At 43.6% G+C, this 12,785-nt stretch overlaps 1 protein-coding gene across 2 annotated transcripts in view; it reads right to left on the bottom strand.

Moving 5' to 3' along the window:
• Positions 1-2,908: 2,908 nt before the first annotated feature.
• The window catches only part of LOC108802015 (zinc finger protein 84-like), a 73,116-nt gene continuing 63,239 nt past the window's right edge, over positions 2,909-12,785 (bottom strand). Inside the window, exon 6 of one of the 2 annotated variants that reach the window (XM_018573901.1) lies at positions 2,909-4,338. In XM_018573901.1, the coding sequence (XP_018429403.1) occupies positions 2,914-4,338 (1,425 nt within the window). In that variant the 3' untranslated portion in view covers positions 2,909-2,913. Of the gene's footprint in view, positions 4,512-12,785 lie in introns of both variants that reach the window. The other variant, XM_018573902.1, reaches the window with a different exon arrangement.

Genomic DNA, 12,785 nt, shown 5'->3' with positions numbered 1-12,785 from the left:
TGCACCCCACATGCATGAGTACAACCCTTCAAGCTGGTGGGGGCAGTGGTATGGTTGGGGCATGTTTTTCTGGCATGATTTGGGCCCTTTAATTTGTGTGGAACAACGTCTGAATAGCACAACATACTAAAGTATCGCTGCTGATCAAGTTCATCCTATCATGTTGATGGTGTATCCCAATGGAGATGGCTTCTTCCAACAAGACAATGCGCCATGCCACGGTGCTCGTATTGTGCAGGAGTGGTTTCAAGAACATGAGTGAGAATTTACCTTGCTTAGGTGGCCCCCACAATCACCAGATCTCAATCCAATTGAGCATTTGTGGGACGAAGTTGAAAGAGCCATCAGGCAGCTGGTTCCACAACCATCAAATCTCACAGAACTGGACAGCGCTATTCATCAGGCATGGTGTCAGATTCCTCGCATCACCTTTCAACATCTCATAGAGTAAATGCCAAGAAGAATCGCTGCAGTATTGAAGGCAAAAGGTGGCCCAACGACGTACTGATGGGGTGGTCATAATAATCTGGCCACTCAGTGTATTGTTTCAGAATATAGCATTGCTTCAGTAGCACTGTAACAAGTTAGATGTTATAGACATTTTACAGGACGAATGGTGTCGGTCGATATGTCTAGTCAATGTCTTAACAGCCGCAATACATTCTGCTATATTTGTGGCGAGTATACGCTTGTTCATCAGACACTCAATGACTGCTCCTGAAGAAAGCATATTATCTGTACTTCGGCTGTAAAATTGGTGATCAAGACAAGCAATTGGCACCTCACATTTGTTGTGCAACATGTGCTGTCTGAGAGCTTGGCTCAGAGGCAATTGAAAGACAATGCCGTTTGCTGTACTGATGATATGGCGAGAACAGAAACACCATGTGACAGATTGTTACTACTGTTTGACTAATGTGTCTGGTTTCTCTGCCAAAAACAAAAAGTCAATTAAATACCCTAATCTGCCTTCAGCAATGAGACCCGTGTCACATGACGACAATCTTCCAATTTCCGAAAATCACCAGAGGGATGGACCTTAGATGAACCAGATGAAGAAACTGCAATGCAGGGAACTGGCAGTGACATTGATTTGGATTTTGAACCGTGCTCCTCCGGCGATCGACATCTCAGAACACAGTCAGAATTAAACGATCTGGTCAAAGATTTGGGTCTGTCAAAAGCAAAAGCCATATTGCTGGATTTGAGACTGCAGGAATGGTGTTTGCTGTCGCCAGGTACGTAAATTTGTTTTTCGAAGCCGCCAAGATGATATAACCAAATTCTTTGCACAAGTTGACAGTCTCTGTTTCTGTGTTGACATCGAAGGATTGTTCTCTGCTTTGGGTTGTGGCCATGACCCGCAAGAGTGGTTTCTCTTTATTGATTCATCAATGTTAAGCCTCAAAGCTGTTCTGTTACACAATTGCAATGTTCACCCTACAATACCTGTTGGCTATGCAGCACACATGAAAGAAACCTAGGAGAACATGCAAATGTTTCTGAAGCACATCCAGTACAGCAAGTACAACTGGAATATCTGTGGAGATATGAAAGGTTTCACCAGGACATTTCTACAATGGAAAAACGATAATCGGGGCAACTGGAATGCTTGCTGACTACTGTTGGACACTGCAACATGATGCACCGGACATTGAATACAAATGAAAATCAGGAGCAAAACACCTTTAATTATGTTGAACTTAATAGCGTATTAGAGAAATAAGCATGCGTTATTGCCGGTAAACAGTTAACTGTCTATTTCTCAGAGATCCTATGTGATGCAGTAAAACCAAAACTATATTTGTGCATTACCACCAGGTACCTGTCACAATCAACCAAACATTTTCTGGAAGCAAAACTTTTCACAAATATTGTTGTGCAGTGTAATGTGAAAAATCTGATATTTTTTCTAAAATTCCCCTCCTGATTGGGCAATCAAAGTGAACACTGCTTCACCTTATTTAATACATTAGGTGACCATACACTTTGCTAAATCAACCCCAATGTGTCTTCAACCGAGATTTGTGTTTATGGCATCAGCACAGCCTTTGGCCCCATTCACATTTGCAAATGGGGCTGATCGCACGTGCCTTGCGAATTCCTCCTGTTAATCATGTGGTCAGCTGCAGATGAGAAGGGCGGTACAATTTAATGAGTTGTCACCACCCACAGCAATTCACTTAATCACATATGCTGTGATTAGCTATGATGATCACACCTGGAGGAAGCTGATCACCGAAGTCTCAGGGAGGAATTTGTGAGGCTTGTGGGATTGGCCCCATTTTCAAATGTGAATGCGGTCTAACAGATACAAGCAGATATTTGTATCACTTTCAGAATTTGGATAGGGCTTCTCTCCTAGGTGATTCCTCCAGTGTACAATGTAATGTGTTTTTTTTATTAAAGTGATATTAAAGTCAAAAGCATTTTAAGCCATTTCAAATGTTTATTAAAATTACTTGATGTTTAAAAGTCTTAGTTTTCTACAGAATCAGCTGTTCCCCTGAGCACTGGTCCTGACATCCTGATTTAGAGTAACTCCTTAGAGTGCTATGCAGTCACCCTTGTGTGTGCTAGTAAGCCGTTTGTATTTCCAAAAACAAACAGACAAAGCAAATGAAGCTTCACCCCTCCCCCTGACCTTCTCTCCTTCCTCTCCCAAGCTAATAGATAAACAGTTGCTGGAATCTGCACTGTTGCTGATCTTGTACTGGAAAGGAAGTTCAGGGAATCTGAGCTAAGAGACTTGGAAGCAGATGCTCAGAAACATGATGATTATAAGTGTTTGGTCAAAAATGTAAAGCAATTCTTTATGGGCAATGTATATTTGTTTGATCTGGATTTATTATTCAAAATGTTTAATACTACTTTAAGTACTTTCCACATTTAGAGCATCTAAACATCTTGCATTTAATTGTGGATCTTCTGGTGACCAGTAAGATTTCCCTTTTGGGCGAAGCCCTTGTAACAAACTGGGCATTTAAATGGTTTCTCTCCAGTATGAGTCCTCAAGTGAACAGTAAGCTGCGTCTTCAACCTGAAACATTTGTCACATTCTGAGCACCTGTATGGTCTCTCTCCTGTGTGGATCCTCTGATGTTCATCAAGTTTTATCTTCTGTGAGAAGCACTTGTCACATTCTGAACAGCTGTATGGCTTTTCTCCTGTGTGGATTCTCTGGTGTTTCACAAGTTTTAACTTTTGTGTGAAGCACTTGTCACATTCTAAACATCTAAATAGCTTCTCTCCAGTGTGGGTTTTCTGGTGTTCAAACAGACTTCTCTTTTCTGTGAAGCTCTTGAAACATTCTGAGCATTTAAAAGGTCTCTCTCCAGTGTGAGTTCTCTGGTGAACAATGAGCTTAATTTTCTTGGTAAAACATTTGTCACATTCTGAACAGAAAAGTAGTTTCTCTCCTGTGTGGATCCTCTGATGTTCAACTAGACTTTTCTTTTCTGTGAAGTTTTTGTCACATTCTGTGCATTTGAATGGTTTCTCTCCAGTGTGAGTCCTCAAGTGATCAGAAAGCTGCGTCTTCAACCTGAAACATTTATCACATTCTGAACAACTGTATGGTCTCTCTCCTGTGTGGATCCTCTGGTGTTCCTCAAGTTTTAACTTATATGGGAAGCCCTTGTCACATTCTAAACATGTAAATAGCTTCTCTCCTGTGTGGACCCTCTGGTGTTTAATAAGATTTCTCTTTTCTCTGAAGCTCTTGTCACATTCTGAGCATTTAAAGGGTTTCTCTCCAGTGTGAGTTCTCTGGTGAGCAATGAACTGAACTTTGTTGGTGAAACATTTGTCACATTCTGAACACAAAAGTAGTTTTTCTCCTGTGTGGATCCTCTGATGTGCAACAAGATTTGTCCATCGTGTGAAGCACTTGTCACATTCTGAGCATTTAAATTGTTTCTCTCCAGTGTGAGTCCACAGGTGAGTAGTAAGACTTTTCTTTAGGGAAAAGCCCTTTCCACATTCTGGACATTTAAATGGCTTCTCTCCAGTGTGGCTCATCTGGTGTCCCATAAGATTTTCCTTAATTGTAAAACCCTTTTCACACTCAGAGCTCTTAAATGGCTTCTCTCCAGTGTGGATACTCTGATGTGCAACAAGATTTGTCCTTTGTGTGAAGCTCTTGTCACATTCTGGACATTTAAATGGCTTCTCTCCAGTGTGAACCATCTGGTGTCTCTTAAGATTTTCCTTCGATATAAAACTTTTTTCACATTTAGAGCACTTAAATGGCTTCTCTCCACTGTGACTCATCTGGTGTCTCTTAAGATTTTCCTTCGATATAAAACCTTTTTCACATTCAGAGCACTTAAATGGCTTCTCTCCAATGTGACTCAACTGGTGTTGAGTAAGATTTACCTTTGAAGTAAAAGCCTTTTCACATTCAGAGCACCTAAATGGCTTGTCTACAGTGTGACTCATCTGGTGTTGGATAAGATCTTCCTTTGACGTAAAACTCTTTTCACATTCAGAGCACTTATATGGTTTCTCTCCTGTAGGACTCCACTGGTGTTCAGTAAGATGTGTCTCATGTTTTAAGCTCTCCACATATGGTTTCTCTTCATTAGGAATCACCTGGTGAACTATTAGAAATGCATTTGTAATGAAAATTTCCTGAGACTCCAAATTCATATGTGCCATGTCTGCTCTGGGTTCCATTATTTGCTAAAGTATACAGACTTAGTAGTAGTATGATTTCAGACTGCTTACAACCAACATTGAAACATTATGGTGGATTCCTGAAAAAATAGAAATACATTATTATAGAATTTTAGAACAACAACAAATAAAGACCAACCTCAGAATGTAATACATTCTGGAGTTTTACATCAGAATTGTATGTCTTCAGTCAGTTTGCAGATTAAATGATTAGACAGAAAATATAAACACCAATAACTGAAAACAGGTTTGTCTTTTCCGAGTGGAGAATCGTTGTACTCCACTGAATGAAGTATCTTTTACTCCAAACCCCCAAACAGGAACATTGGCATTCTTTAACCATTTCCCTTTCAGGAGTCCAATGGCAATAGTAAAAGCCCCCGGGTAATTGGGGAGGTATCTGTACACACTACTTCACTGTATGGAAGCCCTAATTACACAAGTATTACCTATTAACATACGGGTAATACGGGGTACATCCATGACATTGGATTTACAAAGCATTAGAGGTTGTCAAAAGATAGTTTAAAGCAGAAGGTTTTCCATTTCCACTATGTCATCTCTGATTAAAATGTCATATTGAGTCAAATGAAGAGGAAAAATTCACTGTTCTGGGTCCCTCCTATGTGTAAATGTAAGCTTTGGAGCAAAACAGAGCCTTGAAAACTTGTATAAAAGCCAAACGTTTCAGGTGCTGGGTGTATATGAAAATGGATATTATTTCAAATTCATAGTTCCTCCTCCAATGTCTACAGCACTACTTTTTCCTGAAGAAACATAGTGGCTAATTGGGAAAACTATGGCACCCAGCGGGGCACATGCTATCTGGCATACACCACAATATGTGATAAAAAAGTCTAACTCTGCAAGAGATTGAAGATTCCTTTATGCTGTCTGCCATTGAGGTTAGTATTCAGTGTCTTCTTTTACAGGGTACAATTTTCAGACAAACCAGATGGTTACTTTAAAAGAGAACTATGGTCCAACCTTTTTTGGCTATAGTTCTTTTTAGGGTCAGAGGAGGTAATTTACTATAAGAAAAAATCATGGATTGCCCCAACATAGGTTCCCTGTATATTCTCTCCCCCTCAAATACATTGAATATGGAAAAATAGGGGGGATATTTTTTTTTATATAATCGGATCATGTAAGTTTGAACAATAAGGACTATCGGGACTATCATGCCAGTTATGTATTTGGATTCTGTATATTTAAGGTAATTTACTATGTCCTCTGCTGACCCAAAATCAGAGAGGCAGAGCCAGCTGTGCCAGCCCTTCTGCCCCTCCAGTCAGTGCTGGAGGAACGGAGAGGGGAGGAATCCCTGTGGGGAGCGGTGACTGACAGTCTCTGCAGGGAGAAGATCAGGAACTTAGTGATCAGCGGTATGCAATCGCTCAGTTCTGGATTGATAGAGCTGAGGTGTCACACATCGGCTTTATTTATGGGTATGAGTGTATTTCCATCTCCTTGGCCAACAAGGAAGCTAATGAAAGGGTAGTGCAGGAAAATGGTTTGCTGTACTGAATAGTTAAGACTGTTGCAGAGGGGCACCTTGAGACTAGGGATACACCTATGCTGATGCTAGTATCTGTGCCGACACCACGTATTTGGCCAAGTACTTGTACTCGCCCAAATGTTCCAATACTTATACCAATATCAGAACTTCCGGTCAGAGACTATTTTCTCCTATCTGCCATGTTGGCTACCCATCATGTTGAGACCTGACCTATGCAATAGGCCCCTTATTGATTTCCCAAATCTGTCCAAAATATCATGAGATTAGAGCTGGATGAAATGCTAAAATTGGGAGACATCCATCTACCCAGCAATTCATGGGCCTCACCTGTTGTATTGGTCCCAACAAAAGATGGCAGTGTATGATTTTTCATAGACTCTAAACACCTCCAAGTGGACCTTTAACCCCTTTGGCTAAACATCACCTTAGGTTGCAGCTCTGTGTACAGATCTCAAATCATCTTACATTCATTAAACAAACATATTTTCATTTTACTTTCAATTTTTGATGTTCTACTTCACGGTTCTCTTTGGAAAAAGTGATGTAATGTGCCAAAGCGTTGTATCCTGGGAAGGTTACAGCAGCAGAGCATTGCTGGGAAATCTCATCTGTAATTTCCCAAGATCTCATGGAAAGGCATTTTCCTCCCGAGATGATAGGCTTGGTCACATGACCTAATCACTTGTGCCAGAGTTTCAGGTAGTTAAGGGAGATGGATTAGTTTACCCTTAGTGCAATTGGCCACTGTGAGAAGAATGGAGAGGAAAAGAAAAACAATGTATGCAAAGAATAAAAAGCCAGCAATTATCTAGAAGTTTGTGTTTGTAGATTGTCAATCTAACATAAATAGTATGTAAACTGTTTGAGGGAATGATAAAGGACTATTTAGTGGATTATGTTCATGACAATGGTATAATAAATGATAATCAGCACAGATTTAGGAAGGACAGTTCTTGTCAGACCAACCTACTAACATTCTATGAAGAGGTGAGTAGAGATCTAGACGGAGGGTGGCCGGTGGATGTGGTATATCTGGATTTTGCCTAAGCTTTTGACACCGTACCACATAAATGCTTAATACAAAAGCTGAGATCTATGGGCATAGATGAAATGATGTGTACATGGATAGAGAACTGGCTACAGAAACGTGTCCAGAGAGTATTGATAAATAACTCTTTTTCACATTGGTCTAAGGTCGGGAGTGGCGTGCCCCAGGGTTCTAACCTGTTTATTAATGATATTGGGTAAGGTGTTAGTAGCCATGTTTCCATGTTTGCAGATGATACTAAAATCGGGAGGGTAATAGACACAGACTTAGGCATTATAATATTACAGGAGGACCTGAATGAAATAGGGGAGTGGGCAACTATGTGGCAGATGTTTAATGTCGAAAAATGTAAAGTAATGCATTTTGGGGTTAACAACAGACAAGCAGATTAAACATTAATGAGTACTCCACTAAGGAAGTCAGAAATTGAAAATTATCTGGGGGTCATAGTTGACCACAGACTAAATAACAGCACGCAATGCCGGGCTGCAGCAAACAAAGCAGGCATAGTATTGTCTTGTATCAAAAAGGCAATATACTGTAGAGACAAAGCAATCATTTTGCCACTTTATAGATCACTGGTTCGGCCTCATCTGGAGTATGCGGTCCAGTTTTGGTCACCGATCCACAGAAAGGATGTCCTTGAGTTGGAGAGAGTCCAAAGAAGGGCAGTTTAACTAATTCAGGGGCTGGAGAACCAAAGCTATGAGACAAGGATGCTAAATTTAAATTTGTTCACACTGGAAGTGAGGCGATTAAGAGGAGACATGATTTTGATGTAAAAATGTTTGGTGGTGATGGCAACATTAGCAATAAAAAAAATTAAACTCCCTAACAAGGACTAGAGGCCACCACCTAAAATTGATGTAGAAAAGATGTATCCACAAAGGGCGTAGGGGATTCTTCTCAGTTAGAGCGGTTACATTTTGGAACTCTCTGCCACAAGCAGTAGTATCAGCAGAGGGTATTGATTCATTCAAAAATTAATTAGATACCTTCCTAAGAGACCGCAACAGGGGTACAGGTACTCTTAAATACTAGACCACACAGGAACTCATATACACACGCACAACTCACACACAAAGGTTGAACTTAATGGACCTGTGTCTTTATTTAACCTCAAATACTATGTAACTATGCGATTACTAATCATTTCCAAAGGTGCCTTTGTTGTTATTTTGAAAATACGGGTAAAGTTCCTCTTTAGAGATCACAATGTTGGCAATGAATATCCAATGCCCCGTATTGATCAGCTGATTGACCGTCTGGTTCAGGCCTGATGTATCACCACTTTGGAGATAAGCAAATGTTATTGGGAAATTCCCTTAATAGGGAAGGGTAGGGAATGCTCAGCCTTTATTACCTCTTTTGGATTATAGGAGTTCCTCAGTATGCCCTTTGCAATGAAGAATAATCCTGCCACCTCCCAGTGAACTGTTGACCAGCTGCTGTGCCACTGCCAAGACTTTGCCTGCACATATCTTGATGACACTGACCTCTTTAGTGAGACTTGGGAGGAACATCTCCATCATGTAAGCATAGTCTTGAATGGAATTGTGGGTGGCAGACTCAAAATCTGACTGGAAAAGTGCCAGATAGGAATGGCAGAGGTACAATACTTGGGGCAACGATCGGGAGGGGATAGGCTGTGCCCAGAACCTGCTAAAGTAGAAGCTATTATGGACCGGCCTACTACCCAGACTAAGAAACAAGTCCTGACTTTCCTGGACACTGATATTGAAAATTTGTTCCTCATTCTAGCACAACAGCCAAACCGCTCAGCATGAAGATCATGCCCCAGCTGGTGATATGGACCCCGAACAGCCAGGTAACCTCTGAACAGATGACTTCACCCGTGACCTCATGATGGCAGCACTGAACTACAAAACACAGATTCTTTGTGCAGAATGATGCCCCTACATAGGGTCTGGAGGCACTTCTTAGCCGAGTAGAGAGCCGGTTATTGTAATTTAAAATATCCAATAGCAGGCTGGCTACTGTTCCCAGCAAAAAAGTAGAAAAAACTAAAGTTTAAAAAAATTAAGTTAAATAAACTAAAATTAAAAATAGATAAAACATTTTTTTGGTGTGTTATTTTAAATAAAAGTTTGGTCGTTTTATTATATTGGCTTGGAGTTTTACAATTCGCATTACCGTATTTTGCGGTCCATAAGACACAGCGGACCATAGGACGCAGGGAGGTCCGGCGCGCCTTATGGAGCACTCGACAGACTGTAGCTCCTGTCACAGCTTCTATGACAGAAGCTGCAGTTAGTGACCGCTGAGACAGGTGGCGCTGTGATTACAGCGCCACGGTCTCAGTGATCACACAGAGCAGACGAAGAACGTCCGTTCTTTGTCTACTCTATGGTAATCTCGAGCGTCGCCGCTGCTCGGTTTTAATACGAGTGATCTCATTAGATCACTCGTATTAAACGAGCAGTGGCTCCTAATGCTGAACTCGATCGCCGCCGCCGCTTGGCTTTAATACGAGTGATCTCATTAGATCACTCGTATTAAAGCCGAGCAGTGGCTCCTACTACTCGCCCGGCGCCCGAAACTGCATGTCTCGGGCGTCGGGATTCGCTCCATAAGACGCAGGCACATTTTCCCCCTCCTTTTGGGGGGAAAAAAGTGCGTCTTATGGAGCGAAAAATAAGGTATTTTAAATCCATTGGATTCGGGTGTTCCGTGACATTTCCTTGCTACTAAATATTTTGCGGTCACCTGTTAGTGGTATTATAACAAAGTGGAAGCGACTGGGAACAACAGCAACTCAGCCAGGAAGAGGTAGGCCACGCAAAATGACAGAGCGGAGTCAGCGCATGCTGAAGCGCACAGTGTGCAGAAGTCGCCAACTGTCTGCAGAGTCAATAGCTACAGACCTCCAAACTTCGTGTGGCCTTCAGATTGGCACAACAACAGTGCGTAGAGAGCTTCATGGAATGGGTTTCCATGGCCGAGCAGCTGCATCCAATCCTTACATCACCAAGTGCAATGCAAAGCGTCGGATGCCGTGGTGTAAAGCACGCCGCCACTGGACTCTAGAGAAGTGGAGACGTGTTCTCTGGAGTGAACAATCACACTTCTCTGTCTGGCAATCCGATGGGCGTGCCTGGGTTTGGCGGTTGCCAGGAGAACAGTACTTGCCTGACTGCATTGTGCCAAGTGTAAAGTTTGGTGGAGGGGGGATTATGGTGTGGGGATGTTTTTCAGGGGCTGGGCCCCTTAGTTCCAGTGAAGGGGAATCTTCAGGCATCAGCACACCAAGATATTTTGGACAATTTCATGCTCCAACTTTGTGGGAACAGTTTGGGGATGGCCCCTTCCTATTCCAACATGACTGCGCACCAAGCAAGGTCCATAAAGACATGGATGAGCGAGTTTGGGGTGAAGGAACTTGACTGACCTGCACAGAGTCCTGACCTCAACCCGATAGAACACCTTTGGGATGATTTAGAGCGGAGACTGCGAGCCCGGCCTTCTCCTCCAACATCAGTACCTGACCTCACAAATGGTCCAACATTCCCATAGACACACTCCTAAATCTTGTGGATGCCTTCCCAGAAGAATTGAAGCCGTTATAGCGGCAAAGGGCGGAGCCAACTCAATATTAAACCCTACGGACTAAGACTGGGATGCCATTAATGTTCATGTGCGTGTAAACGTCAGCATCTCAATACTTTTGAAAATATAGTGTATATATGGTGGGAAAAGTCATTTTTAGTTTCGGCCAGACACATTTTGCTGCAGGATATGTTATGGTGCTAATCATTTCAATGGCATCTCAAATGCACCTTCCGTCTGCAGTGTGATCGCCTGCACTGGAAAGCGCGGTACTGCAATGCCCCGCTTTCCAGTGCAGCGTAATTTCAAAAAATATGCATTGTTTTATTCTGCAGTAAACTTTACGTTTGTAACACTGTATTTGTGTATTTTATTTAAAATAAAGGACGGACTAATTTTATTATAGCCAATTAATAGAAATTAATAATTTGGCTACCTAATCGATTATGAAAATAACTAGGGATGCACTGATACCGATACTACTGAGTATTTGCTCCGATGCCTAGCACGAGTACTTCCTGTATCAGGAAGCCGGGCAGAAGCGGCTCCATGCTCTCTCGTCACTTGTGATGAGAGAGCATGGAGCCAACTTCCCTGCCAATCAGGAAGCCGGGCAGCGTGTAATGACGCGCGGCCCGTCATTCTGATTGGCCGGGAAGCTGGCTTCAGGCGCCCTCGTGAGGTAAGGTTACCTTACCTTGGTATGTCCAGCCTGTCACCCCCGGGGCCTCTCCAGCCAGAACGCGGCCTTCCTCCGGTACCCAGCCGGAGCGTTCGTCTCATGACAAGGGAGCATGGAGCCGGCCAATCAGAAAGCAGGGCGGTGCGTCATTACACGGCGCCTGGCTTCCTGATTGGCCCGCCAGACGGCTCCGGCTGGGTACCGGAGGAAGGCCGCGTTCTGGCTGGAGAGGCCCCGGGGGTGACAAGCTGGACATACCAAGGTAAGAGGGGACAGACTTTCTTGTTAATCGGGAAGGCGGGTGGCGAGTCTTTACACGCTTCCCGGCTAATCAGAAAGCCAGGTGGCGAGTTATTACACGCCACCTGCCTTCCTGAATGGGACTTCCGTTACTCGGTAATTGGTATCGGTGAGTACCGAAAAAAAATTATCGGTACTCGGTACCAAAATACCGGTATCAGTGCATCCCTAAAAATAACCATTAGCTGCAGCCCTAGATAGGTAGCAGCTATGGGTGCCTGACCCATGTAACAGCCATGTAACCCATGAGGACCCCTGCCTGGTACATGTGTAAAAGAGGAGAGGGCTTGTAATAAAAGCTGCTCCTGCAGCACTGAGACACACCCCATGTTCCCCAACTCCTTGTGGGTGCCCCTCCTGGCTCCCAATCTCCCCCCAGATACAGCAGCAGTCTGGACTTTGATCTACGACACAGAGCTGGCAGAGCAAAAGCCTGCAAACCGAGCAGACCCCACAGTGCTCTCACTCCGGCCCCTCCCTATGTCCTGCGGGGTTTATGTAACCAGCAGTTGTCAGATCACAGGAGCGCTGTAGAGATGAGCTCCTGATAGTGTGGTTCTGGACACTCAGGAACCAAGATAAGCTGCACATACCCGAGTGCTGGGGCGTATCTAGAAATCACAGGGCCCCATAGCAAAATGTTATATGGGGCCCCGTGATTGTTAGTTATGCCACATGCAAAGTCCACCTGATATACCAAACAGCCCACCTGAGAGTGACTCTGCAGAGCTCCCCATAGACTCTCTATAGTGGGCTCTGCAGGGTCTTAGATGGGCTGCACACCTCTTACCTGTCAGTGCCGTCCGCCTCCATGGTCCCCGCCTCCTCTTCTATCGACGGGCCCCGCCTGCTCTTAGGTCGCTGGCCAGTGATGTAAGAGGAGGCGGGGTTGCTCTTAGGTGGGCCCCGCCTCCTCCTTCACTGCAAACGCCAGCGTCTTCGGCCGCAGCTGCTGGCTGTCACTGACACAGCTCAGCAGCGGCTGTGAGGGG

Source organism: Nanorana parkeri, unplaced genomic scaffold, assembly GCF_000935625.1.
Source record: "Nanorana parkeri isolate BGI_ZX_2015 unplaced genomic scaffold, ASM93562v1 scaffold2601, whole genome shotgun sequence".
In the NCBI taxonomy this organism is placed as follows: Eukaryota; Metazoa; Chordata; class Amphibia; order Anura; family Dicroglossidae; genus Nanorana; species Nanorana parkeri.
Note: the sequence above shows the minus strand (reverse complement) of the source record. Positions and strands in the feature narration are given on the sequence as shown.